The following is a 25065-nucleotide window of genomic DNA, read 5'->3' as shown; positions in this document are numbered from 1 at the left end:
AAAGACCCCTTCGTTGACCACCAGGTAAGTAAGTGGCCCCCGCTTCCAAGTCAGGCGTTTACAGAGCCTTTTCTACCTAACTTCAGTTGCCCTACCCCAGCCCCAAAGGTGCTCAGCCCATGCCCGGGGCACACATATGGGCGGTGACAGAACAGTCACTTTCAGGGTGTCAAGACACACGCGTGAATGCACACCAACCTCAGGCGCTCCCCACCGCCCCTCACTTACAGCAATGGGCCACAGGACGAAGGGCAAGTATCTGTGGATGGCGAAGGTGTAGATAACGAATAAGAAGCTGAAGATGGATATCTCCATGGTGATGATGAGTGTCAGGAGGGGGTGAACGATGCTCCCAGTGAACATTATCAGCGAACCTATTAGGCAGCCCTGCCGGGAGACATGCTCCTGAGCCACGGCAAAGGGCTGTCACGGACTCTTGGAGCCCCTCTGGAGCCCCCTGGAACCCGCTCCCTCGCTCTCTCCCCCTTGTTGCACCCCCTGCTTCCCGGGATACCAGCCCAACTTACCAAGCTCAGAATCTTGACCATGGCGTGCCCCATAGACCAGAACTCTTTATTGCTGTCCTTGAGTTCCCACTTGTAGCGGCGACATCCCTTCCTCGTGCCCACTTCATCCTTGGGCTCCACCTTCTTTTCTGGTGGCTTCTCCTCCACCTTCTCATCTTTCTTGTCCGGGGGTTTGGCGCCCGGAGGAGGGGCCGCTGGGGCTGCATCTTTGCCCTTTTTGCCTTTGTCAGCCATCTTTGCGGGGGAGTTCTCAGCTTCTCACGGCCTGCCCAATCTCTCTTGCTGTCCCCGGACAGGCCTGGCCTTTGAGCGAGGCTGGTGCCCACCGACCTGCTCAGGGGCCGCGCTCAGCCAACGGCCGGTCCTGCGAACGCCAACGCCTGGCGCCCTTTCCGCGCGCGCGCCGTCTCACCGCGCGAGTCTCCCCTGTGCGGCCCAGCGCGGGTTCCAGGGACCCACGGCCGCCGGGCCCGCCCACCCTCCACGCAGGAGTCCCCGCCCCACCTCCGGGCCCACCACGGGGCTCCCACCTTCGCGCGTGGCTCCCCTCACAGTCTAGCGAGGCCTCGCAAGGTGGCCCCGGGGCTGTAGCCGCTGCTCCCGCCTTGGATCCAGTTGGCTGGGACCAGGGCCGGGTCAAGGCCCTCGCCAAGGGCTCCTGGGGCAGCGGCGCCCAGCGCCCCTCGGGGCATGGGCAGGTGCATGAAAATGTAACTCGACTTTTACACAAGGTAACACGTGAAGCAGAAGTGTTCCCAACTTAGCAGCCCTGATTTTATGATCATATGTAGGCCGAAACGGGTGACAGCATGCGAGCTCAGTGGTGGGAGGGGTGAGACACAGACGCTTATGTCTGCGAGGGTGCCTGCGTGGGTGCCTTTGAGGACACTCGCTTGGGTGCCTTTGAGGATGCCTGCGAGGGTGCCTTTGAGGACACTCGCTTGGGTGCCTTTGAGGATGCCCGCTTGGGTGCCTTTGAAGCTGCCCGCTTGGGTGCCTTGGAGGATGCCCGCTTGGGTGCCTTTGAAGCTGCCCGCTTGGGTGCCTTTGAAGATGCCTTCTTGGGTGGCTTTGAGGGTGCCAGCTTGGTTGTCTTCGGGGGTGCCTTTGAGTCTGCCAGGGCAGGCACAGGCTTAGTTTCGGTACTGAACCCCAGGAATTTTTTCAAAATATTCCTTATCATCTTGGTAACCAGAATCCCATCGATGACAGTCATGAGTACTGCTGTGAGACACAGGATCTGTCAGACACAAGGCCATATGCGGGGAGGGAAAAGCGGGGTTATTCTGCAGCTCAGCAGCAATTCGTCTTCCCTATCCCCCATACCAGGCCGGGGCTTCCCGCGGCCTTCTGTCTCCCTCTGACCTTCCACTACCTTCTGGTGTCTGCCCAACTGGCTGCCGCAGCCCATTCTGCCATTCCCAGAGAAAGGGATTTTGGAAATGGTGGGTTTTGCTGCCAGTAATGACGTCACCTGAAGCCTGAGGCACCAGGAAAGGACCAGAGAGGGGCACTAGCTCTAGGAGGCCTCAGGTCCGGGTGGGAGCCTGAGAAGGCCTCTCAGTGGAAAGGACTCTTGCGCTGTGTTTGAAAGGGCAGGAAGGAGTTTCCAAGGAATCTGGGGTGGCTGAGACCTCTGAAGCTGGTAAGGGAGGAGGCAGAGTTGAGGCTGGGGAGGTGCAGGATCTGGGACTTGATCAAGAGGCGAGGTCGGGTGCCAGACTCAGAAAGCCCACTTGGAGTAGCCATGAGGCTCAGGGAAAATGAACAACCAGGCTGGAGGCAGGGAGACCACTGGGGAGTGGGGGCACTCTGCCATCCAGGAGAGAACTGACAGAGACCGGGGGTGGCAGGTAGAAGGTGGTTTGCTGGCTGAGGTAGCAGATGGGGACCAGCAGACCACAGTGTCTGAGGTCCCTGGTGCTCCTCAGCTCCTGCCTGTCTTGGATATTTCTCTTTATGGTCACTTAATCCCTGGCTACTTTAATGAACTTTTCCTAGGGAGGTGTTGCCCTAGCTAATCTGTGAGCTACCCCGGGGGAAGGGACTCTATCTCCAACACTGAGCTCAGGCCTGGCACAATCCAATAGGATTGACAAATATTTACTAATGATGGAATGAACTGAAAGAATTTAAACTTTTTTTCTGGATTAATTTCTGTTCCCATTGCTTAACTTCTTAAACCAAAGTCTCGCCTCCCCACCCGTGACCCCTCCATCAGCCATTTCTTGTGCTCTTCATATAATAAGGATTTGAGTCCCAGTTTGTCCCAGCCTTGTGACCCAGGGCAAGGTATTTAATCTCAGTTCCCGTATCTGTAAACATGAGAGTTGTAAAGATTAACTTAGATTGTGCCTAGCCTGGTGGGGGGCACATGCTGGGAACTTCCATCCTTCTTTCCTAAATAGGCTGGGTCACTCACTTTTGACAATGCACTTTTTTCCCCCCACAATCATTCTTTTCATGTGCTTTTAAAATATAATTCTCTACTCTGGAAAAGTCAAAGTCCTATTTATAGACAAGAACATCTTGCTGGAACATTTCAAAAAATAGTGTGTACGATTCTCAAAAAGGGTTCAACAGACTTGTTTTTGTACCTATTTGGAGAATGAGTATCACAATGAAGATTTTCATGAGCTTAGAGTTTGTGCAACTTCACATCTTCTGAAGAAGTCAGTGCAAGAAAGAGAAGGGGCGGTGGGGGGACGTTGTTCTATAAATGAAACAATGATGGTCTGACAGTTTCCTGTTTCAAAGAGTCTTGAAATACTGATCTTAAATGGAGTCATGAAGGCCTCTACTTACCCCTCCAAGATAGAATAAATGCCTTCTTTCCTTTTCTTGCATGGCCAAGACAGCAACTATTGAAAGGAACACAGCTGAAATGCAAGTATTGATAAGATCCTGTAATACAGAATTAAAAATTGTCAATTTTACATGAAAATGTAATTTCCTAAAATATTTAAATTGGTCAACTACCCATCTAAGGATGGATGCCCTTTTTAAACTTTCCTTTTGATTACTATGAAGAGGAACCCTCAGCAGTATACTTCTTACATCTTCCAGAGATGTGAGTTTATGTGATTTTAAGATTCTTGGATAGGACTTTGTCAGCAGCAGTAGGTTTAATTTCATTAAAGAATACCATAAAAAAAAGCTGAGAACTTTTCCATCAGACTTTTCTTAAAGGGCATAGGAAAGTGGGCATGAAAAAACCTAGAGGTCTGGGGGCCCAGCCCAAATTGGCCTTCCATAAATATGATTTCTTGAAGTCTTCTATTTTAAATTAATGTAAATTCTGCATTATATTCCATACTACATTTGTTTTAATATAAAAATAAAATTTTAGGAGGCCAGCCCAGTGGTGTAGTGGTTAAGTTCACGTGTTCTGCTTTGGTGGCCCAGATTTGCAGGTTTGGATCCTGGGTGTGGACCTACACCACTCATCAAAGCCATGTTGTGGAGGCGGCCCACTTACAAAATAGAGGAAGATTGCGACAGATGTTAGCTCAGGGCCAATCTTCTTCATCAAAAAATAAATAAAATAAAATAAAATAAAATAAAATTTTAGATGAGCACTTTACTGATTTAATTCCACTCCCAAATCTGTAGGTAGAACCAATACTCTGGAAGTTAGGTCATATTTATTCTATAGGTTGACACGTGCCAAGAAGGTGGGAACCCCTTTGAGGAGCAGACCTGGTATTCTGGAGTGAATGCCTGTGCTGTTGACTTTTGCTTTTTTTTTTTTTAAGATTGGCCCCGAGCTAACATCTGTTGCCAATCTTCCTCTTTCATTTTTTTTTTTTCCTCCCCACAAAGCCCCTAATTGCAAGTCATTCCAGTTCTTCTATGTGGGATGCCACCACAGCATGGCTTGATGAGCAGTGCCATGTCTGTTCCTAGGATCTGAATTGGTGAACCCTGGGCCACCAAAGTGGAGAGTGCGGACTTAACCACTCGGCCACAGGGCCGGCCCTTGCTCTTTTCTAAGACCTGGCCAGAATTGAGTCTGTCCTGACATCTGTAGGCTATTTGTATCCTTCCTTCTGGATTTCAGTACTGGGTTCTTTAGCGGCTAGGCTAGTCTGCTTCTTTGTGTGCTAGACAAAGGGTGAGGATGAATGGATGGAGGTGCACTCCTGAGTATAAGCAGAGACTGGGCTTTGGTAGCTGAGCAATAACGGAAGAGAGGGTACTCAATGTGTCAGTGACACCAGTGTGTGGGGAGGGGAAAAGCCTAGGGTGATAAAACCACAATATGGCCCAGATATCTAATTTGAACATTTAAGTCTTTAAGTCTTGGTGGCTTGACTTGGTAGTGTTAGTGTCTCTCTCAGCCTTGATGCACTTGCCCAAACACAGCAAGGAGCCCTGCCATCCAGTGCATGGAATCATAATGGCTCTAATGGACCTCTGCAATGTGCCAACATTTCCCAGGCATTATCTCATTTAACCCTCACGAACACCCTCCAAAGTCAGTGATGTTATGATCCCCATTTTAAGAGGATGTAACAGAGGCTTAGAGAGGTTGATTAAATTGCCTAAGATGGAATATCTGTCATGGAGTAGGGTCAGAACTCAACACATTATTGCCTCCCATCAGGGACACCCAAATAAGAAGGAAATGAGCTATCCCCCTAGGTTGGAAGTGCAGAATCCATCTTTGGCATTTTCTGTGGAATGGGTCATTAGAGGGTCAAAATGGTATGGGACAAATAAGGTGAGAATGTTTGTTGTTGATGAACTCTTTTGGCCTGCCAATTCCTAGATGTGTGACCTGGGGCATGTTTTATCACCCCTCTTTGCCAACATGCTAATTTTTAATATGGGGGTAATGATTGAGATTCATTGGGTTGATCAGAGGATTAAATGACATACTGAATCTGAAAGCATCAATTAAGCTGCCTGGCATCCAGTGCATCCAAATGTACATTTGTGATATCTACTTTCAAAATATGCACATATAGTAAACTTTCTGCAAACTTCAGGTGTTGAGGTTGGTGAGCAGGGAGCCCTATCGAGGAATGTGACTTGCCTCTTGAAGGGCACTGATGTCTGTTATCTGGGTGCTTGGTGGGTAACAGTGGAAGGGGGACATGGAGCAGGGCTAGTGAGGGTTGAAAGTAAGTTCCAGCTGGGTTCTGTAGGGTGAGGAGAGGTGGGCCCAGAGTGGGGCAGGTACAGCGATTTGCAGCGTTTCAGGAAGCTTAGCATCTGAGGATTGTGTAAACCAAGACATTCAAAGATGTGACCAGGACTCTTACAACTAAGAAGTGGAATGTAAACTTTTTAAAATAAAAATTAACTAGCTGTAGTCATAGACCATTGAGAATTTGGATGAAAGCACATTAGTAATGATGATGATAATAAACCAAAGACAGACTAGGCCTCGCTAGCCCATCATTGACTCCTTGTCATAATTCCATCTCCTTGTTGGACTACTGGATGTTATAGTTTACTCCAGTCCTTACTCGCAAGGAAGTGCTCTCCTGAACTCTCCCTTGAAGCTAACGTTTGCCTTGAACCTAACATTTCTATTGTAGCTCACATTTCTTGAGCACTTACTATGTGTCATGTACTGTGCCAAGGTGTTAATATGTGATCTCATTTGATTCTCACAACAAACTCGCATTATCCCCAGTTTACAGATGGGTAAGCCACTTGCATGAGGTTGCTCAGCCAGTAAGTGACTATGACCCTTGGCAGTCTGATTTTAGTGCCTTAGGGCCCTTCTTCTGACTAAACACCCTCCCTTTTGCCTTAGACACACACCCTCTTGTTGGCCTTGTCTTTGACAGAGAGAGAGAGATATTCTCCCTGATGGGGCAAAATCATAGCTGAGCTGTGCCATGTGCAGTAGGACTTTTGATTTCCCCATAAATGCTGTCCCTACTCATCATCTTTTTCTTTCCCCTTTGACCAAATATCCTATTAAGTAGCCCCCTCTGACTAAACTGAGAGATGGGTTTGTTACTTGACTATTATTTTTCCATAAAGCTCCCAAACTGTTCTCTGAGATAAACAAAATTGTGTAGAATTATAACTGGGAAAGAAAAAGATGCTTTAATGGTGAATGCTTATTTTTGAAAACCACTGAATATTAGAAAAAAAGTTAAACATTTACAATTTGTTTTACCAAATGTGGTATTTGTAACAAGAATTCATATACAATAAATATTATTTGTTATTCAACTAACTGCAACTTTCATTGGTTCCATTTGTGCCTGGAGTTCTCCAAACACATGGCAGAGCCTGATCAGAAATCGCCAGAATTGCTGTTTTTCATTAATCTTGTTTGAAGGGGACATCTAAAGCTGATACTTGTTACTTATAAATGTAAAGATATTGCTGGTAGTTTGGCAATCATCACTTCTATAGAGTTTAAGTTTAAAATATATTTATTATGTTCTTTTTTAAAGAAAGTGCTTTCTATTGGCAAAAACATCTGCTTGACCAGAACTCAGTTTCTTTGATAATATTTTTTACAATGTAGAAGTATTAAAAATATGAGCTATTTACAAGACAATAATTACAGTTCATACTTTTCTTGGGTATATTGACAGATGACACTAGACTAGAGTGGGTAAAATGGAGAACAATGTCTGTAAATGAAGACAGAGATCCCACCATGGGTGAGGTGAGGAAAGCTGTGAGAAGTGAGAAGCTGCAACTGAGACTAGGTAGGTCCCCAAACCCAGGCTCCATGACCTCTCCAGAGGAGGCCTTGCCAAAATACAGTCCCAGAGCCCACAGATTTCAGCAGGTCATCTGTATTGGAGGCCAGTACTCTTTGAGGCTGCCCTGCTGAGGGTCTGAAGCCCTTATTTATCAGACTTGCTATCTCCCTGCTGGGGACTTTCACCCTTAGCCCTTTGCCAAACAAGAATGTGTATAGGGTAAGAAAGAATTCTATCCTCATGTGAGCCTTTAAGGAGACTGCCACTTAATGTCAGAACTCCTTACCCTAATCCTATACCTCCTGGGCACCAAACCATCTTGCTTGGAAAGAAGGGCTGAAAGAAAGTGACAGCTGTGCATGCTGGACACCTCTAGTGTGTGGGTAGGCCAGTGAGCCTATGCAGAACCCTGAAACAGTTGCAGTGTGAAATGGGCCATGTGTTCTCTGGCTTCCCGTGCTGACCATTCGATAAGATCTCAAGTGATTTCTGTAGCTTGATGCCAACACATCTCCAAGTGAACCTACTCTCTGAAGTATCAAGTAGTCACCTCCTAGGCACCAATACTGTCACTAAATCAGCACATTCCTGCCCTACCAAGGCCTCCCTATTACCACCCAGTGGTAGCTCTTTACCCCTCTGAGCAATCTTATATGTACATGTCCTTCATCTTACCGATCTGAAAGGGCAGATAAGACAGGAAGGGACAGGCGAGGAGAAGAAAACAGTTTTGAATCTTGTTTTGATGGGTCCTTTTAAAAACCTTCCAAGTCAACTAGATCACTCACCATCTGGCCAACTGTGTAGGATAGCATGCGGTTTCCTAGTACTGCTAGTTAGTTGAGCATCAGAATAACTGGGCAACCTTCTTGGTAAGACAGTTTCTCAACTGTGAAGCTCCTGGGAGCTCACCAGGCATATCCATGTGCTGTTCCAGACCCTGGCCCATCCCCTGGAGGATAGGAGCAAGAAAAAGGCAGGGGCTCTGAACCGTGCTCTGGGCTTCCATAGCTATCCAAAGAAAAGAGAATGTTCTCACCCAAGGATGGAGGTAGCAAAAGGGGGCCTGGCTTTATCAGTTGACCAAAGGCTTGCAGCTCTACAAAAGCTGGCCTGAGCTGCCTGTAACCAGGCAGCTGCTGTGGGAGCAGCTCCTTTCACAGGACCGTCATGGTTCATGCTTAGGAGACCCACCTCTTGCCTCTGAGACATCTCCTGGACACTCCTCCAGGGTCCTACCGCCTTGAGGCCCTCTCAGCTTTGTGGCAGTGGATCTTTTTTGAGAGGGCTCTGGTCCTCCTGACCACAGCTACTGACCTTGGTGTGGTGGAACCCTCGGTCACCCATCCCCAAGGGCCTGTACACAGCCCCAGGATAATCAATTCACCTTTGGCTCCATATTTTAAGGAAGCCACGAGGAAACAGAAGTTACAGAGAACATAAAATTTAGAGAATCTAAGGAGGACAAAGATGTAGGGAGGGTGGAGACAGAGAAACCATCACAAGGTAAAAGGGCATAAAGGCTGGAAAGAGTCTGGGCTTTAGAGTCAGGTAGATCTAGTCTCAAATCTGAGTTTCCTTGTGCCTACATATGACCATGGCAACTTAATCTCTTTAATCCAATTTTCTCATCTATTAAATGGGGGGTGGGGGATGATTACAACCTCATCAGGTTGTTGTGAGGATTAAATAAGGTAATATATGTGACAAAGTATCCGGCACATGGTATGTGCTCAAAAACAGTTACTTTACCTTCCCTTCTTGTAAAGTCCCATGGCCAGAGATTTAGTTTCCCCTCAGAACCTCTCCATGGTTGCAGCTCTCCATAACTGAGAGGGTCTTCCATACGTCCAATTAAAGTTGCTCTTATTTTGCCTTTTCTGCTTCCTGTTGCTTGGCACTCTGTGGGACAGAGTGAGCTCAGCAGCCTTTTCAGAAAATCCCTCACATACTTGAAAATGTTTTGAGTTTTACTTTAATAGCAACCAATACTACCCTAAGGTTAGAAAAAAGTACTACAGGGGCCGGCCCTGTTGTGTAGTGGTTAAGTTCGTGCACTATACTTCAGTGGCCCGGTGTTCTGTGGTTTTGATCTGGTGCGGACCCACACACCACTTAGCAAGCCATGCTGTGGCAGGCGTCCCATATACAAAAATAGAGGAAGATGGGCACAGATGTTAGCTCAGGGCCAATCTTCCTCAGCAAAAAGAGGAGGATTAGCTCAGGGCTAACTTTCCTCAAAAAAAAAAAAAAAAAAAAAAAGGACTATAAGGAAATGGGATGTGGAAGAGGCCTGAGCTTGGAGTTAGGATTGTTCATAGTGCAAGATAAAATGATAAAAGCCCCCCAGCTACCTTATGGGGTCTGATGGACATTTGTAGTGAATGTTAACTTTGTGCCAAGCTTTGTGCTATTTGTTTTAAACACATTTAAATGTTATAAGAACCCTATGAGGCAGTTATTATCATTACATTTTTCCTTCGCTGAATTTCCTAGATGGGGAAACTGAGCTAAAGTTCACACAGCTAGTAAGGGCCAGGAACTGGGCCTATGTCTGTATATGTGCAAAACTGTAGTTCTAGTCTGTAAGGATGCAGAGCCTCAGGCTCCACAACAAATAGGATTTGAGACCTGCGGGATGAGCTTTGGGAATCTTTCAATTGGTAAATATGGAATTCTGGAAAATGTTACTGAAGAAGGCTATGCAATATCTTTTCCTGAATACTCCACCATATGGCACCCATTCGGGGTATGGACCCTTAACACACATGAAAATGTTGACTCCTGCAATCTTTCAGGGTATGCGTGACAATTTTCTGCAATGTTGACTCTTGCTTTGGGGGAGATGTTTATAATCTGTTGAAAGGGTGCTGTTTGAAAAGCAGAAGCATGTGCTGTTTTACAAGCAATAGGTGAGAAGTGTGTTTACCTACTAAATATACTAATTAAAATTTTCTTTAGGACAAGCTGAAAAGTACCGTGTGATCAGTGCCATAATGAGATGGAAGTAGGTGTGTGTGGTGCTTGTCTTGTAGACAGAGGGGGCCAAGGAATCTTTCTGGGTATTAGGCTAGTTTCTCCCCTGGGACTAGGGCAACACCCTAACTGTTACAGCTCAGCCATGTCCTTGTCTAGAGAGACAGCTCTGTTGTTTTTACTTGAGGAGAGCCTTTCTCTGGGGCTGAGGGCAAAGCTTATATTCAGATTATGAACATGAACACTTACAAGTAAGGGCCAATCTAAATAAGTCAGCAAGTGGTGAAGGGTTAGCATATATGATAGAATAAAATAAAGAACGATGAGTATTTCCAGAATTGTGACTGCTATATACCACTCATGGGCTTTGGCAGTGATGAAACAAGCTAATGCTCCTATGAGAAGACCCTGCAATAAAAGAAACAGGATTTGTTTTAATGCACATGGGCTTTAAAAAAAGACAAACTATAAATTGTCAGAAGGTAAATCTGATTATATTATAATTGCCTGTATTGTTTTGCACATACATTTTATTTTTAAAATTTCTTATATTTTTAAGAAATGAAATAATACATGCAAATAATAAAAATGCACAAGTATAGAAGGGTAAAAAAATAATGTCAATTTCTTTCTCATCCCTCAACCAACCCTTGTCTATCTCCTTAAAAGTAACCACTGTTAACAGTGTATGTTTCATACCAGAAAGAAATATGTATATACAGGTAAAGTAGAGTAAAGACATACTGACTTTGATGGAAAGAGTAAGGTAGAGCCCAGCTTGCTTTCTTTCCAAACAGCTGCTGATTATCCCAATATCATTTACTGGGAAACACCCGGATTTTCCCCACTGATCTGAAATCCAACCGTTATCATACACTAAATTCTCAGATGTATTTGGGTCTGTTTTGAGACTCGTCTCTTCCATGGAGTTGCCGATTTCTTCTCTAGTACTTTTGAAATTACAGGCAATTTGTTTTGCATTGTGTGGTTGTCTGGCCTAGCCCCCCTTTCGGTCCTGATTCTCTGAGTATGTCTCCTATGTTTGTCTTGGTCAAGTCCCCCAAACTAAGCCTGTCAGTATTTTAATTGGCATTTCATTTAACTTATAATTTGGAAAGATTACAAAATTTAGTCTTACCATTCAAGAGCAAAGTATGTCTTTCCAGTTATTTTAATGGTTTTAAAATATCTCTCAGAATTTTAAAAAGCTTTCTTCATATAGGTCTTTCAAATTTATTTTACTCAGTCTTAGATATTTATCATTTTGATTGCTGTTGTAAAGAGAAATATTTTATTTTAAGTGCTTGTTTTCTCATTTCTACAAGTTAGTGGATGAAAACGTAAAGGAGTTTGTAGAAATTATCTTGTACTAAATTGTTTTCTAGTTGATTTTGAGTTTTTTTAGATATATGCTCATATCAGTTGAAAGAAAAGTATATTTTGCCTCTTCTTTTCAAATGTTCTTATTTCTTTTTTCCTGCCTAATTGTGATGACTAGTGGTTCCAGAAAAATATTGAATAACAGCATTGATAGTGGGCATCCTCTTTGTTCCTCTCTTTTTTTGGTGAGGAAGATTGGCCCTGAGCTAACATCTGTGCCGGTCTTTCTCCATTTTGTATGTGGTATGTCGCCACAGCATGGCTTGATGAATGCTGTGTAGGTCTGCGCCGAGGACCCCAGCGCCAGAACTCGGTGCTGCCAAAGTGGAATGTGTGATGTTAACCACTATGCCATAAGGCTGGCCCCTGTTCCTCATTTTAATGGGAACATCTCTGATGTTTAATTATATACGATGCTGAATTTTGGGTTTATTTTTATAATGTCTGTGAAATATCTATGTATTCCTATTTTACTGGTCTCTTTTTTTTTCAGTCAGAAATGAACGTTGAATTTTGTCAAATGTGTTCTCTACCCTATTTTATATACTCTGATTCTTTCTCCTTTTACTTATAATATGGTGGATTACTTTAGTAAAGTCCTAATATTGAGTCATCCTTATGTTTCTTCTTCATGGTGTTTTTAAAAAAGTATTGAATATTTTCTGCCAATATATTAATACTTGTTGCTTTGATATGAGTGATAATGATATGATTTCTATTTAGTTCTCTTTTTCTGAACTTGGTTAGGTTTTGATATCAGACTTTGTAAAAATAGGTCAGAAGTGTTTCTTCTTTCTCTATTCTTTGAAAAACTTTAAATAGTGTTAGAATTACATCCCATGAAGCTTTGCGTTAACCTGTGAAAAAGTCTGACTCATACATTTCTGAAAGATATTCACTTGATAAGATCTCATTTTCTTCCGTGTTTATATTGGTCTGTTTAGGTTTTTCTCTATTCTGGGATCAGTTTGGGTAATTTATATTTTCCTAGAAAACTGACTATTTCATCTAATTCAAATTTGTTTTGCAAAGTACTCTTGTGGATCCTTTCAGTTTCATCGGTGTTTGTCATTATTTTCCCCTTCTGGTTTTTAACTTTAAATATATATCCTCTCTTTTCCCCTTTTTTCCTGTTATATTGGCTGGTGGTTTATCAATTTTATTGGTCAATTCCATTATTTTTGTAATAGAATTTACACATTTCTGCTATTACCTTCATTGCTTCCCTAATTCCCTTCATGAGGGGAAACCTGAGAACTATGAAAGACGAGGGGGAAAAAAAGCCAAATTCAGTGGTAAGAATGTGGGGGAGGAGTAAAGGGAGCGCGGGAGGAAAGGCGAGGCAAAACAGAGGTGCCTGAAACAGGGAATTACGGGAGCCTCCCAGGGGCGCCCTCCCGCGCGGAATCATCCCCTTGGGACGCAGCCTGCATCCGCACAGCCCGGGCACTCGCTCTCTCTGCTCACCAGCCTCGCGACCTTCAACCCTCCTGTGGGCGAGAAGAAAAATTTCTTGAGGCTGTCCCTGAATTTGGGCGGGACTTTGGCCCGGCCTTCGGCGCGCTGTTGGATGGCCTCCTCCTTCTCTGCCGACTGGGGCGCTTCGTCTTCGTCTCTGGCAGACGTCTTATGTTCGGGTGCCGTGGGCGTCGTTGAGGGCTGGGCGTCCGCACCGGCTCCTGGACGCCGTGAGGACCGCGCCGAGTGCACGGGACGCGCCCGAGGTGCGAGACTCCCTGAGCGTACGGGACGCCCCGGGGGTTGCTCCGGCTGTTCCAAGGAGCCTGAGGATGTCTCGCTGCCTTCAGGGTCCATGGTCGGCCCGGGCCTGCCTGTGTCAGGATGGCCCTGCAGCTCTGAGCGCGCACGGCGGCTGGCTCTCCGCTGGGAACCAGCGTCGCGCTCCAACGGCTGCCGGTCGCCTGTCCCTCGCGCACATCTGGCTCTCTCTCGCCGGAGGACAAACCAAGCCCTCCGGCCACCCTCGTCGCCACCTGGGACGCGACGCCACTGCCTAGTCTGGGAACTCAGTGTCCCCGCAACCCTACCAGCTCCGTGCTGCCAGCCAGCCAGGACAGGGGCTCCGGAAACCCTTTAGGGCGGTCCCGGCGCATTCTTCTCTGCCACCCCGCCAGGAGTGGGGAAAACCCATCCGATCCAATCCAAGCGCTCCCAGCCCTCTCTTAGAAGTTAGGGTTAGGGTAAGCTCTGGGTGCAGGGTGCCTACGTCTCTTCCTCCAGCTCCCATACTGAGATAAAATGAGAACAACCGTAGAAAACACATGGAAGAATAAACACATGTTTAATATTTAGCATCAACTAAAAAGGAATATAAAATTACAAAACTTATAGTTTGTCATGAACAGCAGTTTTCTGATAAGGACCACTTGGATTGAATAGAAGCTTCCGGTAAATAAGGGCCCCGTCGGCAATACAGCACACTGCCGCCAGGAGTCCAAACATCTGGAAGCAAAGACACAGTGTCACTGCTGTGGCCATCGTCTGGACTGCGGTCATTCACACGGGTTTTAAGTGGTCTGCCCACCAGCTTCCTCCCCTGCTAGGGTACTGGGGTTGCTCTCTACCCTGCCACCTAACACTAAAATGGGAAGAGACTTCAGAGATCATTTTATTCTCATTCCCAGGTTTCCCCAATACCTGCCTAGAGAAACGGAAAAGATAAGTGAGCAGAAATAATACTGCAGTGGTGTGGGCTCGGAAATAAATGATTGTCTGGATTTCTTCACCTGCTCCTGGATGTACTGTTTAAAGCCCTACTAACGACATTTAGTTATCAATCAACATTTCTATCCCCAATACTCAACTGTTTGACTTTCCTATTACAAACTCTATTGAAGAAAGGGTCAAAGTTGACACCAGCTAAAGATTAAACCATGGAGATAGTGGCTGTGATAAAAGCTTTGGAGAATTGAAGTGATAAAATTATCCAAAGTGAACTCTCAAAGGCTGGGCTACATCCATTTAAGGGGTGGGATTCTAAGTAGGCCTTAGGAGAATAAAACTGAGGTAAAGGGAATAAAGTAGAACATGATCTCTAGGTAGTCTGATGACTATCTGAGAGCTGGTACCTGGGCTGGAGAAGGGGGATGTCATTCCTTGCATGCTATTTGGTTAGCTCCATTCAACGACCAGGATGTTTGTCTTTCTGGCTCCAGACCCTGCTCCTTTTCCACCCTCAATCTCAAGTGCAGGTGACCACACTGAAGACCTCCCATCTATCCTTTCATGACTCTGGTACTCTGCATATTTCTGGTTCCTCCACCTGGAACCATCCCTACTTTCTCTCCTTTATTCCAGCAAACTGCAATTCACTGCTAGAGAGAGGTAGTTGCTTCCTCTTTTCTGTGCTTGCAGTACTCTCTCAACAGCTTAAATACAGCCGTTTGCACTTCTGTCTCCTGTATTAGGCCCTAAGCAACTTGAAGATAGGTCTCATGTTCTAGTCCAGTGCCGTCCAAAAGAAATATAATCTGTTATCAATGTAAGCCACATAATTGATTTAAAATTTTCTAATAGCCACATTAAAAAGTAAAGAAAAAACAAGTGAAATTTTAATAATTTTTTTTATTTAGCCTGATATATCCAAAATATTATCATTTTAACATGTCATCAGTATAATAAAGTTACTAATTAGATATTCTACATTTTTCTTTTTTTGGTAGTAAGTCTTTGAGATCCAGTGTGTATTTTACACATACAGCTCATCTCAATTCAGACTAGCCACATTTCCAGTACTCAGTAGCCACATGTGGCTGGTGGCTACTGCACTGGACAGCACAGCTCTATACTTTGTCAGCACCTACTAATGTGCATTAAAAGAATGAATCAATGAATGAATGAGTAAATAAGTGAGTGAAAGTAAATCCTATGCCTGGTCCCTCTTTCTCCATAGTAGAGGGATAAGATTCTCTTTAAAGACAACTGGGGGAAATTGCTGTTACAGTGCTATCTCATTTCTAGAAAAATTCCCATGCCTCATGAAGTTGCTTAAGGCCTCATAAGGGAGACGAAAAACCATGGATTCTGACATAAGTGGTTGTCTGATAGTGGTCATTTCTCCTAAGTGGCCCATACTATGAAAAGACAAGAAAGTAGGAGAGAGATTGATTTAAGAACTTTCTAGTTCACTTCTCTAGATCAGAACCTAGAAAAGCCAAATGCTGAACCTCCTATAAGAAATCTCAGAAAAATATCAGATGGAACTATAACTAAATTACTTGACTCTTTTTTATTTTGGCTTGCCTTCCAGGATAAAGTCTGATTAAACTGATTTGCTTCTATTCAAACAGTGTTCAAAATAATCCTTTAGTTACAAGGCTTCCTACCACCATTCCCTTATCATCAGACATCTATTATATTCCAAGTAAAGAAGGATCTGGACAAGAAATAATTGAGCTCAGGACAGTCTGTCTCATCTTAACAAAGGCATGTGTCCTTTTCTTTTAAAGGGAGAGCTATTAGACTCATCAGTGGGTTTTTAGCTTGACATCAGGTTTCTCAGAGCTAAGTGTTGTAACTGATTCCAGCAGCTTTTCTCAGTCTGGTCTAGCCCTACATACCTATGAGAAATATGTAGGAATCTTTTTATTTATTTAACTTCAATTTTAGTCTGAAATCATATTCCTTCACATTAATCAGGGCATGTATTCACACAAAAAAGTCTTAAGCTACTAGGTACTGTATACTGGTCTAGGAGCCCCAAGGATGAATAGAGTTTTCTGTTCTTGTATCTATTTTTCAAGTAAATTTGAACTCAAACCTAAAGGAAGGAACCAGAAAGACCTCCACTTACCCCTCCAAGGACTGTAAATGTTGTAGTTTCTGGCATCAGTGCCAACACAGATATGACTATCATGAATACCGCTGTTACCAGTGAGTTGATAATATCCTGAAAACACAGAATAGAAAGGTCAGTTTTACAGGAAGATCACCAAAAAAATGAATCAGCTCCCTAAAGATTTTGAAAGTTCCTTAAACAAATTTATTTAGTGCTTATCTTTTAGGAAATCAAACTGCTACAGTAAAATGACACCTATATTGTATTTGGTCCACAGTGATGCCTAGTAGTTCTCTTAACCTATGATACATGAATCATTTAACTACTTAACAGGCTTCTTTCTTCCTTAAATGTAGTTGGAGGGAGAACTCATCTGGTTAGGAGTAGATGATGTATTATGCAGAACATTTAAGGCAGAATGGTACACTGGGAAGTCAGAACGCTCAATTTTAATAATACAAGAAAGTGTGGAGTAGTCTACACTGTAAATATAACAACTTTATAATGTTACTAAAATGAATTAATAAGACTTAAAGCAGCTCACACTTAGGAGGAAGTAGTAATTTTCAGGAAAAAAACTCCCATACATCTGTATGCAAAGGCTAGCCAATTATGCTATTTCTTGATGATGTAGCTCATTCATTTAATAATTTCTTGAAATGAAGCGTTTCATTCTGAACTATGGCTTTAAGAGGTACAACTTAAACCTAGTATTTCCCAAACTGAGCTCATTACATACCACTCTCCCTGGCCCTTCCTGAAACCTATTCTTCCTCCCATACTTCCTATCTCATTATCCTTTCAATAAGATAGTTATTGAAATAGCAGTATCCTTGATTATCCTTAGTTACCCAGTCCTATCAATTCTGCCTCATTAACACCCCCTCTCCAGCTACTGTTATAACCTTAGATCAGGCCTTTATCATTTTCATGCCTGGATTATGCTAACAGACTTTTAAGTGGTCTCTTGAGACCTACCTCTAGTTTTGTTCCTCTTCAAGCCATTATTGACACTGCCACCAGGGATCTCCTAAAATGTAAGCTGATCATGTCATCTTCTTACTTAAAAACCTCCAAAAGCTTTCAGTGGCCTTTATACTAAAACCAAGGCATACAAAAAAAGCCTTGCACGCTCTGACTTCCTATTGCCTCTCAAGCCTCCACTCTTGCCCCCTCTCTTCTTCACAACTCAATATCCCAGCCATTCAGAACTAGCTGCAGGGCTTGAGGGTCATGCTCTTTCTCCTCCTAGATCCTCACATACACTGCTCCCTCTACCAGGAAGCCCTCTCATCCCCATATCAGTCTGCTAGATACTTTTCATCCTTCAGCCCTAGGCTCAGGCATAGTTTTCTTCAGGAAAGCCTATTACGATTTGGTCCCTTTCCCTGGCTGGTTGCCTCCACGCTATCCTGGGTAGACATCTTTCATAGCACCTATTACACTGAATTGCTCATCTTTCTTGCTTCCTGGCTACAGTGAAAGTCTCTCAGGTGCTTTTATTTTTTATTTTTTTGTCTTATCAAAGAACCCATTACAGAATCTGGGATTAGCAGATACTCAGCATTTGTTGAATAAATGATTTCATTAGATCAAGAGCAGAGAGGAATCTGGGTTTCATAATGGAGTAACAGCTTAGTTGACCATATAGCACCATTTCTGAAAGCTTACAATATCAGCAAAGTTTGATCTTCAGAAATTTGGAGACTACTTTCAGTAGGCTACACATAGGCCACTTTTCCTCTGAGTGTATTTTGTTAAACTTAGGGCTCCAAGTTTATTACTGGGACGTGTAAGAAGCCACAGAGAATTATTACAGTTTGGAGAAAAATAAATGCTAAAATGTGTTGGTTTTATTAACCCTGAAAAGCAGAGTGTGAAGAGCAACTATATAACCTTTTGAGTACAAGATTAAGAGGATGTGGACCATATTCATCATCTCCTTGAAGAAATCCTTGGAATAATTTCACTTAGCCCTCTTGGCTAATAAATGATGCTATGTACTCTTGAGGACCGACTGAGGAAGGCTTTGTCATCTTTTTTCCTAGACCTCCCTCCAGTCAGGTCCAGCTCTAAACTGTAGCTCAAGTAGAAGTTTAGAGAGGTGCTATGAAAATCCTATCATTTTCCACCTTTTCCCTCTTGGGACTTTCTCAGCTTGTGATTAGCCTAAAATGCTCATCACTGGCCTTCAAAGGTGGTTCTAGAAGCTACCACTTTAAGGCATGCTTATGGTTTGAGAATAGCTTGAAAGTCTTCTCTCCTTAATAGGGGATATCAGTTTGGATGTTGGCACCATGGAATCCAAGAGGATGAGACAAGTGCAGCAGCAGAAGCAAATGCAGCTACCAGTCCAGCCAGAGCGGGGAAGGTCAGCAGGGAATCTTAGGAGGGAGACCAAGGAGATAGGATGCTGAGGATAAGACTTGAAAGAGGACAGAGAGATGAAGCCACTCAGTTTTTCCTACAGCCAGCTTACAGTCTAGGCTGAAGGGCTATGTACACCTTAACTAATATCTTCAACTCAACTTCTTTTGTTTTGCTATTTTATTTATTTATTTTTTAAGGAAGATTGGCCCTGAGCTAACATCTGTTGCCAATCTTCCTTTTTTTTTTCTTTCCTCCCCAAAGCCCCAGTACACAGTTGTGTATCCTAGTTGTAAGTCATTCTAGTTCCTCTACGTGGGATGCCACCACAGCACAGCTTGACGAGCAGTGCATAGGTCTGTGCCCAGGATCTGAACCAGCGAACCCTGGCTGCCAAAGCAGAGCATGTGAACTTAACCACTTTGCCACAGGGCTGGCCCCTAACTTGCCTAATTTGACAGTTTCTAGAACCATTTGGGCACTCCACTGGGCAGTTACTCCTAAAGCTATGAGTATGGCAGCTGAACTCCATATGCTACTAAATAAGGTTCTACAAGATGAGATAAAAATTATTTGGCATTAACGATTACAGACATGTTTAAGTAAGATAACATTCTGCTTTATTCAGCCTCTCAAATTAATTTGATTTTCCATTTAGTGATCTGGGATTTGCAAGATGTAGATACTTGTGTACCTGTATACATCCCCCAAGTTTGAGGCCATATCAACATGCATTCAAAAGGGAAGTAAATATTAAGAATGTTCTATAATTTTATTAACCATGATCTTAAATTTAAATTTCTTTAGACGATCTACACTTAAGTGAATTCTCCTAACAGAAGGGTCAGCCACATCTACTGATAGATGAAGCTTGGAGGAGAATTTATGCTCTGTGGCTGCCCTGGTTCCCTGCGAATCTCCCCCAGGGACAATACAGAGCACATTAGCAGTGGGTAGAGTCCCTCTCTCCTAAGCCTATGAGAGATTCCTTAAAGGCTTAAGAAAACTTAAAGAATAGAGTTTATTAAAATGTCTCACTATGGCAGGAAAAAGTAGTTAATTTTAACAATGAAACTGAACACTTACAAGCAAAGGCCAAAATAAACAGTCAATTACTCGATCAAGTCTGAGCATATATAAAATTATGAAAAAGAAAATAACGGTGACTTCAAATCCAGTGATAACAATGTATGGCTCAGGGGCTTGTGCAAGGATAAAAAAGGTCATAGATGTCACAGTTAGTGCCTATAAGAAAAAGAAACATGATTTATTCAATGATTATTGAATACAAGTTTAAGCTGTAAAAATGATCATTTGTAAAATAACTAAATGGGTTTCTGCCATATACACGCACATCTAAAAGAGGCAGGCCTAAAATGTATGGATGTTGACTTCTCTCTGTGTTTTAGAGAACTAGGTGTCCCTCTCTGTTTTCAATCTAATTATTCCAATTGTACATCTAATACCATCACTTCCCACATTTGTTCCCTTCATCTTTTTCCACTAAATATCTCCTTTTCCCTCTTGTACCTTCAATCTCTCCTCCTCCACTAGCTCCTTTCCTCATCATCCTACAAACATATCTAAGTTGTCTTCTCTTAAAATACAAACACACACACCTTCCTTTTGTCTTGTTCCCCACAGAAACTCCCATTTTCTACTTCCCCCTGTAATGTTTCTCAAAAAAGTCTATATACTGGCTGTTATACTTATCATCTACTCATCACTCCTTAACTCTTAACAATCTGGAATCTACTGTCAAATTTAAACTTAAAATGTTCCCATGAAAAATACTGGGGAGGAAAGTTTTTAATAAATTGTCAGAGAAAAACAATTCTCTGAAGAACTCTATGGGGAAAAAAGGGGGAAAAACCCCCCAACAATTCTGATGCTTCACTTTTTACACACTTCCTCTTACTTAAATACAATGCAATCAGAATTGACGAATATTTTAAGTGGAAAAAAACCCCTGAAGATAATTAATCAATTTCCTCATTTCCAAATGAAGCCATAGAACATCAAAATGTTACGTGACTTAAACGAAGAAATAAGCTGGCAGGTCCTAGAGAGTTTTTCAATGTCATGATGTTCTCAGGAGACACAGCTCTATCCAAAGTCTGTGTTCTTGGAAAGCAGTTTTGTCAAGAGCTTTCCCTGGCTAAACTTTTACGATCAGTCTGTCAGCTGGTAGCATCTACGTACTCTTTTTAAGCTTGAATCTATACAGGCTACTTATTAGTAATTCTTGTAATTACTTTATTAGTGTAAAAATAGCCTACCTTCAAACTTCTAAATTGGTCAGCTCGATTACATAGTAAATATAACTATTACTAAATAACTCCTTCTTTATAATTACTATTTGCAACATGTCATCTCAAACCACTTCATTTACTCTACTGACCCAAGGTCTTGAGTTCATGGATTATGAAATCAAGGGTCACTTTTTCAGTCCTCATCCTCCACAACCTTTCCACACCATGGAATTTGGCATTAGTGATTAATCCATTTTCTTAAAAGTTCCCATGATTTTGTCACACTAGGTTCTACTCCAACCCATATGTACAGCTCTTGTATCTTTCCTAACTTCTGGCCTTTGTTTCCAGTTCTCTTTCAAATATCCCACTGATATCTCAAGCATTTCTTCACGACTCTATAGAAACTGCTTTTGCTAAGATCATCAACGATTTCAGAATGACTAAATTTAATGAACACTTTTCAACCCTTATCTTACTGGAACCCATGACTCATTTGCCATTGGCTATCCTTTTCCTACCTTTCTACTCCTTTGGCTCCCATGTCACCTTTCCTTGTTCTTATACCTCTGCAACTGTTCTCTCTTGGTGGGCTTCTCTCCTTTTGTCCATCCCTTTAAAATGCTGGCATTCCTCTGGATTCTGTTCACAATCCACTCAATGAATCTGGGTCTCTATCCCAGGTCCCTTCCTCAACATCTCACACATAATCATTTAGAATCTTTATCTGAATAACCTACAAGAATTTCAAATTCATCACGCCCCAAACTGAACTCATCTTGCCCCTTCTTCCTGTATTCACTATCTTAATTGGTGATACCACCATCTACCTTATCACCCACCCTAGAAACCGAGATGACAGCTGCTCCTCACTCCCCACAAATGATCAATCATCAGGTCTTGCTGACTTAATGCCTAAACATTTTGGGAATCCACTCCCTCTTCTTCATCCCTACAACTACTGCCCTTCAGTGTCTTTTCCCTAAACTACCATGACAAAGATACTACAGTAAAATTTCTAAAATGCAAATTTGTTTATGCATTTCTCCACCTACTTAAAACCCTTCGATGGCTCCCCACGGTCTTTAGAATAGAGCCTACCTCTCACCATGGTAGTCACAGTCTCCCATGACTCAGCTCCTGTCCACTTCTCTAGCAAAGAGTTGCTTGACAATTTATCCACAGGATAATTCCGATACTTGATTCTCAGTCCTCATCTTACTTGAACTGTCATCAGTATTTGACACAGCTGATCATTCTCTCAAGAGTTTCTTCACCTGGCTTCTAGGACACCATATGCTTGGTTTCTCCTACTTTCCTAATTGCTCCCTCTCATTCTTCTTTGCAGGTTTTTCCTCCCCTCGCCAACCTTTTAATGTTGAAGTGTTTGAGGGCTCAATCTATTGTACTCTGCTCTGTCTACACTCATCTCTTGATGATCTCATCAGTCTTATGACTTTAAATATCTTAATTTCTGAAGCGCCAATCTCCCTCCCAAAATCTAGTCTTCTATATTCCAAGTGCCTATTCAATATTGCTACTTGGATGTCTAATAGACATCTCTAATCTAACAATGAAATCCAAAATTGAACTTAATGATCCTTGGCCTACATTTGCTTCACCCACAGGCTTTCAGTAGATGGTAACTGCATCCTTCCAGTTGCTTAGGCCAAAAACTTTGGAGTTATTTTGAACTCCTTTTTTTTCTCATACCACATCTGGTTCATCAGCAAATCTCATTGGAGTTACTTTCAAAATATATCTCAAATGTCTTGTAACCTACTCTGCTAACACCCTGGTCTGAGTCACTATCATCTCTTGCCCAGATTACGGCAATAGCTCTAATTGGCCTCCTTGGTTCTACCGTTGCCCCTGCAGGGATCTCTTCCTGTCCCAGCCCGCTCTCACACCTCCATCTATTGTCAACATAGCGGCTGGTGTACTTTTTTTAATGTTAGTCAGATCATATATAACTTTACTCAAAATCTTCCTCACCTCCCACTGTGTCCTCCAGTCACTACTCTCCAGCTACACTGGTTTCCTTGCTCTTTCTTGAACCCTTCAGGTACATTCCTGCCATAGGGCCATTGTGCTGGATTTTTCTTTGCCTTAAACACTCTTCCTTCACATATTTTCATAGCTAACTGCCTCACCTCTCTCAACTCTGCTCAGATGTCATCTCAACAGAGCCTAACGTGACCACTCTGTTACCGAAACCTGCAACCCTCTTTTCCAACCCTTCCTCCCCTATACTCCCTTACCTGGCTTTACTTTTCTCTGTTCCATAGCACTTACCACCTTCTAGAATACTACATCATTTATTTATTTATCGTGTTTATTGTTTGTCTCCCCTTCCCTCTCACCCCCATATGGAAACTTCATGAGGCAGGGCTCTTTGTTTTGTTCACCAAGTGCCCGGAACAGTACCTGGCACATGGCAGCCCTTCAATAAATATTGTTGAATGAAAAAAATAAGGTAACACTTAACCTCTTATAGTTTGCTGCATAAATCATGCTGGTTTTTTTGCCTCCATGCTTTGGCTCAGGTGGCTGTCCCATAGACTCCAATGCAGGTTCCTCTAGGAAGTTTCCCGACACCTTTATCTCGTCCTCAGTCGGATGTCTCACTCTGTGCCCTATCTCCCTCTTATCACATATTAGAGCTATCTGCTCATGTGTCTGTCTCCTGACTAAACCGAAGAACTCCCATGAGTCAAGGAATTTTGTCTTGGTTGTCTTTGTTGTTCCAGGTCCTAACTCAGATCTTGAAATACACGAAATACTCAAAATGTGTGTTGAGGGAATTAATATGTCAAAAACTAAACCTTTCTCACAAAATGCTATTCTTCCTCCAGTGTTCCAGAGCTTTCAGTACCTGGCATAAAACCTCAGCACCCTTCTTCCCTGATTATTTACTCCCAACTCAGCGTAATCTTTCCAACCTTTGAACTCCAGAGTAGTTTTCTAGACCTCTCTTATGCATTCTGACTTGTATTCTGCTGTAGTTATTTCTCAGAATCACAGACTTTTGGTGTGGGAAGGACCTTGTATGCAGCTTGAAGTCTGAATCTCCTCTACAACATCCTCACTAACAGGCTCATCTTTGCCTGTTACCTTTGCTGTCTGGGAATGTACTGCCTTTCCAAGTGGCCACTGAATTTTATGAACTTTCCCAATATAAAATTCTTCCCCGTATTAAGCAGAACTGTTTCCCTGTAACTTTGAACTATTTCCACCCCCTCTCCTACGTGTCATCACTTTAAAACTTAAAAAATTGTGTTTTCCTTCCTCTTTTCTCTTCTCGAATTCTTTCAACACATTCTCCTGATAGTTTCCACTTCTCTAACCAGCCAGGGCACCTTCCTCCAGATGAGGATTCATTCTCTCCAAACCTCTGTTCAGAACTGACTGCAGTGCTCCTGGGGCGCCGGACGTCCAGAAACGGGCAGTTCCGTCGTCCCTGCTCTGGACTGTACCCGCCTGGAGCTCGGTCACATCAGACTGCTTAGAGTAAGGGAACACAGCATCCACCCCTTAGTCTTCATCTTGTTGGCTTCTGAGTGGTACACCTGCGGCTACCTCACCTGGTGACCTGGGCACCTGGTTGTGGGTCCCGGCGTGGCCATTCATATAGGTACGATTCATATACATATGACGGATAGAGAGGATTTTGTTTTCTGAGTGTGTCCGTGAACCCCCTGCAGGGGCGCACGGGGCCTTATTTCTCTCCTTTCACCCCCAGGGTGCACAGCAGAATGCCTTGCCGCTAATGACAACGAGGCGGGAAGAGCAGGCAGGGCGTCCCGTTCATCCCTCACAGCCCTCTCTCACCGCCCCGAGCGCGCTGGGGCCCCGGCCCCACCCGGCCCGGCCCTCACCAGCCTCAGCATCTTCACGTGGCCTTTCACGCTGAAGCAGAAAGAGCGATGCTTCGATTTCAGCTTCACGGGCTGCATCGCGCTGGACACCCAGCAGCACCCACTCCTCCTTCAGCCCCCCTCCTCAGCACCCGCCTCCGCCCGGCCTCGTGCGGCGACTACAACCGCCGCCGCCGCAGCCGCGCGCCTGCTGTCTCGGCTTCCCGC

The 25065-nt window shown here is 43.5% G+C and overlaps 3 protein-coding genes across 6 annotated transcripts in view; all 3 read right to left on the bottom strand.

Annotated features, from left to right (window-relative positions):
• CMTM2 (CKLF like MARVEL transmembrane domain containing 2) overlaps positions 1-1349 on the bottom strand; it is a 13928-nt gene extending 12579 nt beyond the window's left edge. The window contains exons 1-2 of one of the 2 annotated variants that reach the window (XM_001495994.5): positions 528-1349; positions 229-387 (exon numbers count right to left, since the gene is read on the bottom strand). In XM_001495994.5, the coding sequence (XP_001496044.1) occupies positions 229-387; positions 528-761 (393 nt within the window). In that variant the 5' untranslated portion in view covers positions 762-1349. The remainder of the gene's footprint in view (positions 1-228; positions 388-527) is intronic. The other variant, XM_005608311.4, reaches the window with a different exon arrangement.
• On the bottom strand, positions 1278-13883 carry LOC111772773 (uncharacterized). 2 transcript variants are annotated; one of them, XM_023637128.2, is made up of 4 exons: positions 13031-13883; positions 10433-10591; positions 3333-3431; positions 1278-1767 (listed from the first exon to the last, which is right to left on the bottom strand). In XM_023637128.2, the coding sequence occupies exons 1-4, from the start codon at positions 13376-13378 to the stop codon at positions 1375-1377; spliced, it is 999 nt and encodes a 332-aa protein (XP_023492896.1). In that variant the 5' UTR covers positions 13379-13883; the 3' UTR covers positions 1278-1374. The 2 variants fall into 2 exon arrangements, with proteins under 2 accessions (XP_023492896.1, XP_023492897.1); XM_023637129.2 differs by lacking the exon at positions 10433-10591.
• CKLF (chemokine like factor) lies at positions 13847-25065 on the bottom strand. Of its 2 annotated transcripts, XM_005608308.4 has the most exons (4): positions 24859-25065; positions 19815-19973; positions 16377-16472; positions 13847-14026 (listed from the first exon to the last, which is right to left on the bottom strand). In XM_005608308.4, the coding sequence occupies exons 1-4, from the start codon at positions 24934-24936 to the stop codon at positions 13910-13912; spliced, it is 450 nt and encodes a 149-aa protein (XP_005608365.1). In that variant the 5' UTR covers positions 24937-25065; the 3' UTR covers positions 13847-13909. The 2 variants fall into 2 exon arrangements, with proteins under 2 accessions (XP_005608365.1, XP_003364639.1); XM_003364591.5 differs by lacking the exon at positions 19815-19973.

Source organism: Equus caballus, chromosome 3 (genome assembly GCF_041296265.1).
Source record: "Equus caballus isolate H_3958 breed thoroughbred chromosome 3, TB-T2T, whole genome shotgun sequence".
Lineage (NCBI taxonomy): Eukaryota > Metazoa > Chordata > Mammalia > Perissodactyla > Equidae > Equus > Equus caballus.
Note: the sequence above shows the minus strand (reverse complement) of the source record. Positions and strands in the feature narration are given on the sequence as shown.

Coding starts and splice junctions, on each gene's coding strand:
- LOC111772773 (XM_023637128.2), bottom strand. CDS start 13,378: ATGGACCCTGAAGGCAGCGAGACATCCTCAGGCTCCTTGGAACAGCCG. Junction 10,592..13,030: donor GGTTGAAGGTCGCGAGGCTG/GTGAGCAGAGAG, acceptor CTTTTATTGCAG/GGTCTTCTCATAGGAGCATT. Junction 1,768..3,332: donor ATTTATTCTATCTTGGAGGG/GTAAGTAGAGGC, acceptor TGTGTCTGACAG/ATCCTGTGTCTCACAGCAGT.
- CKLF (XM_005608308.4), bottom strand. CDS start 24,936: ATGCAGCCCGTGAAGCTGAAATCGAAGCATCGCTCTTTCTGCTTCAGC. Junction 19,974..24,858: donor ACGTGAAGATGCTGAGGCTG/GTGAGGGCCGGG, acceptor TTTTTCTTATAG/GCACTAACTGTGACATCTAT. Junction 16,473..19,814: donor GTTTATTTTGGCCTTTGCTT/GTAAGTGTTCAG, acceptor CTGTGTTTTCAG/GATATTATCAACTCACTGGT.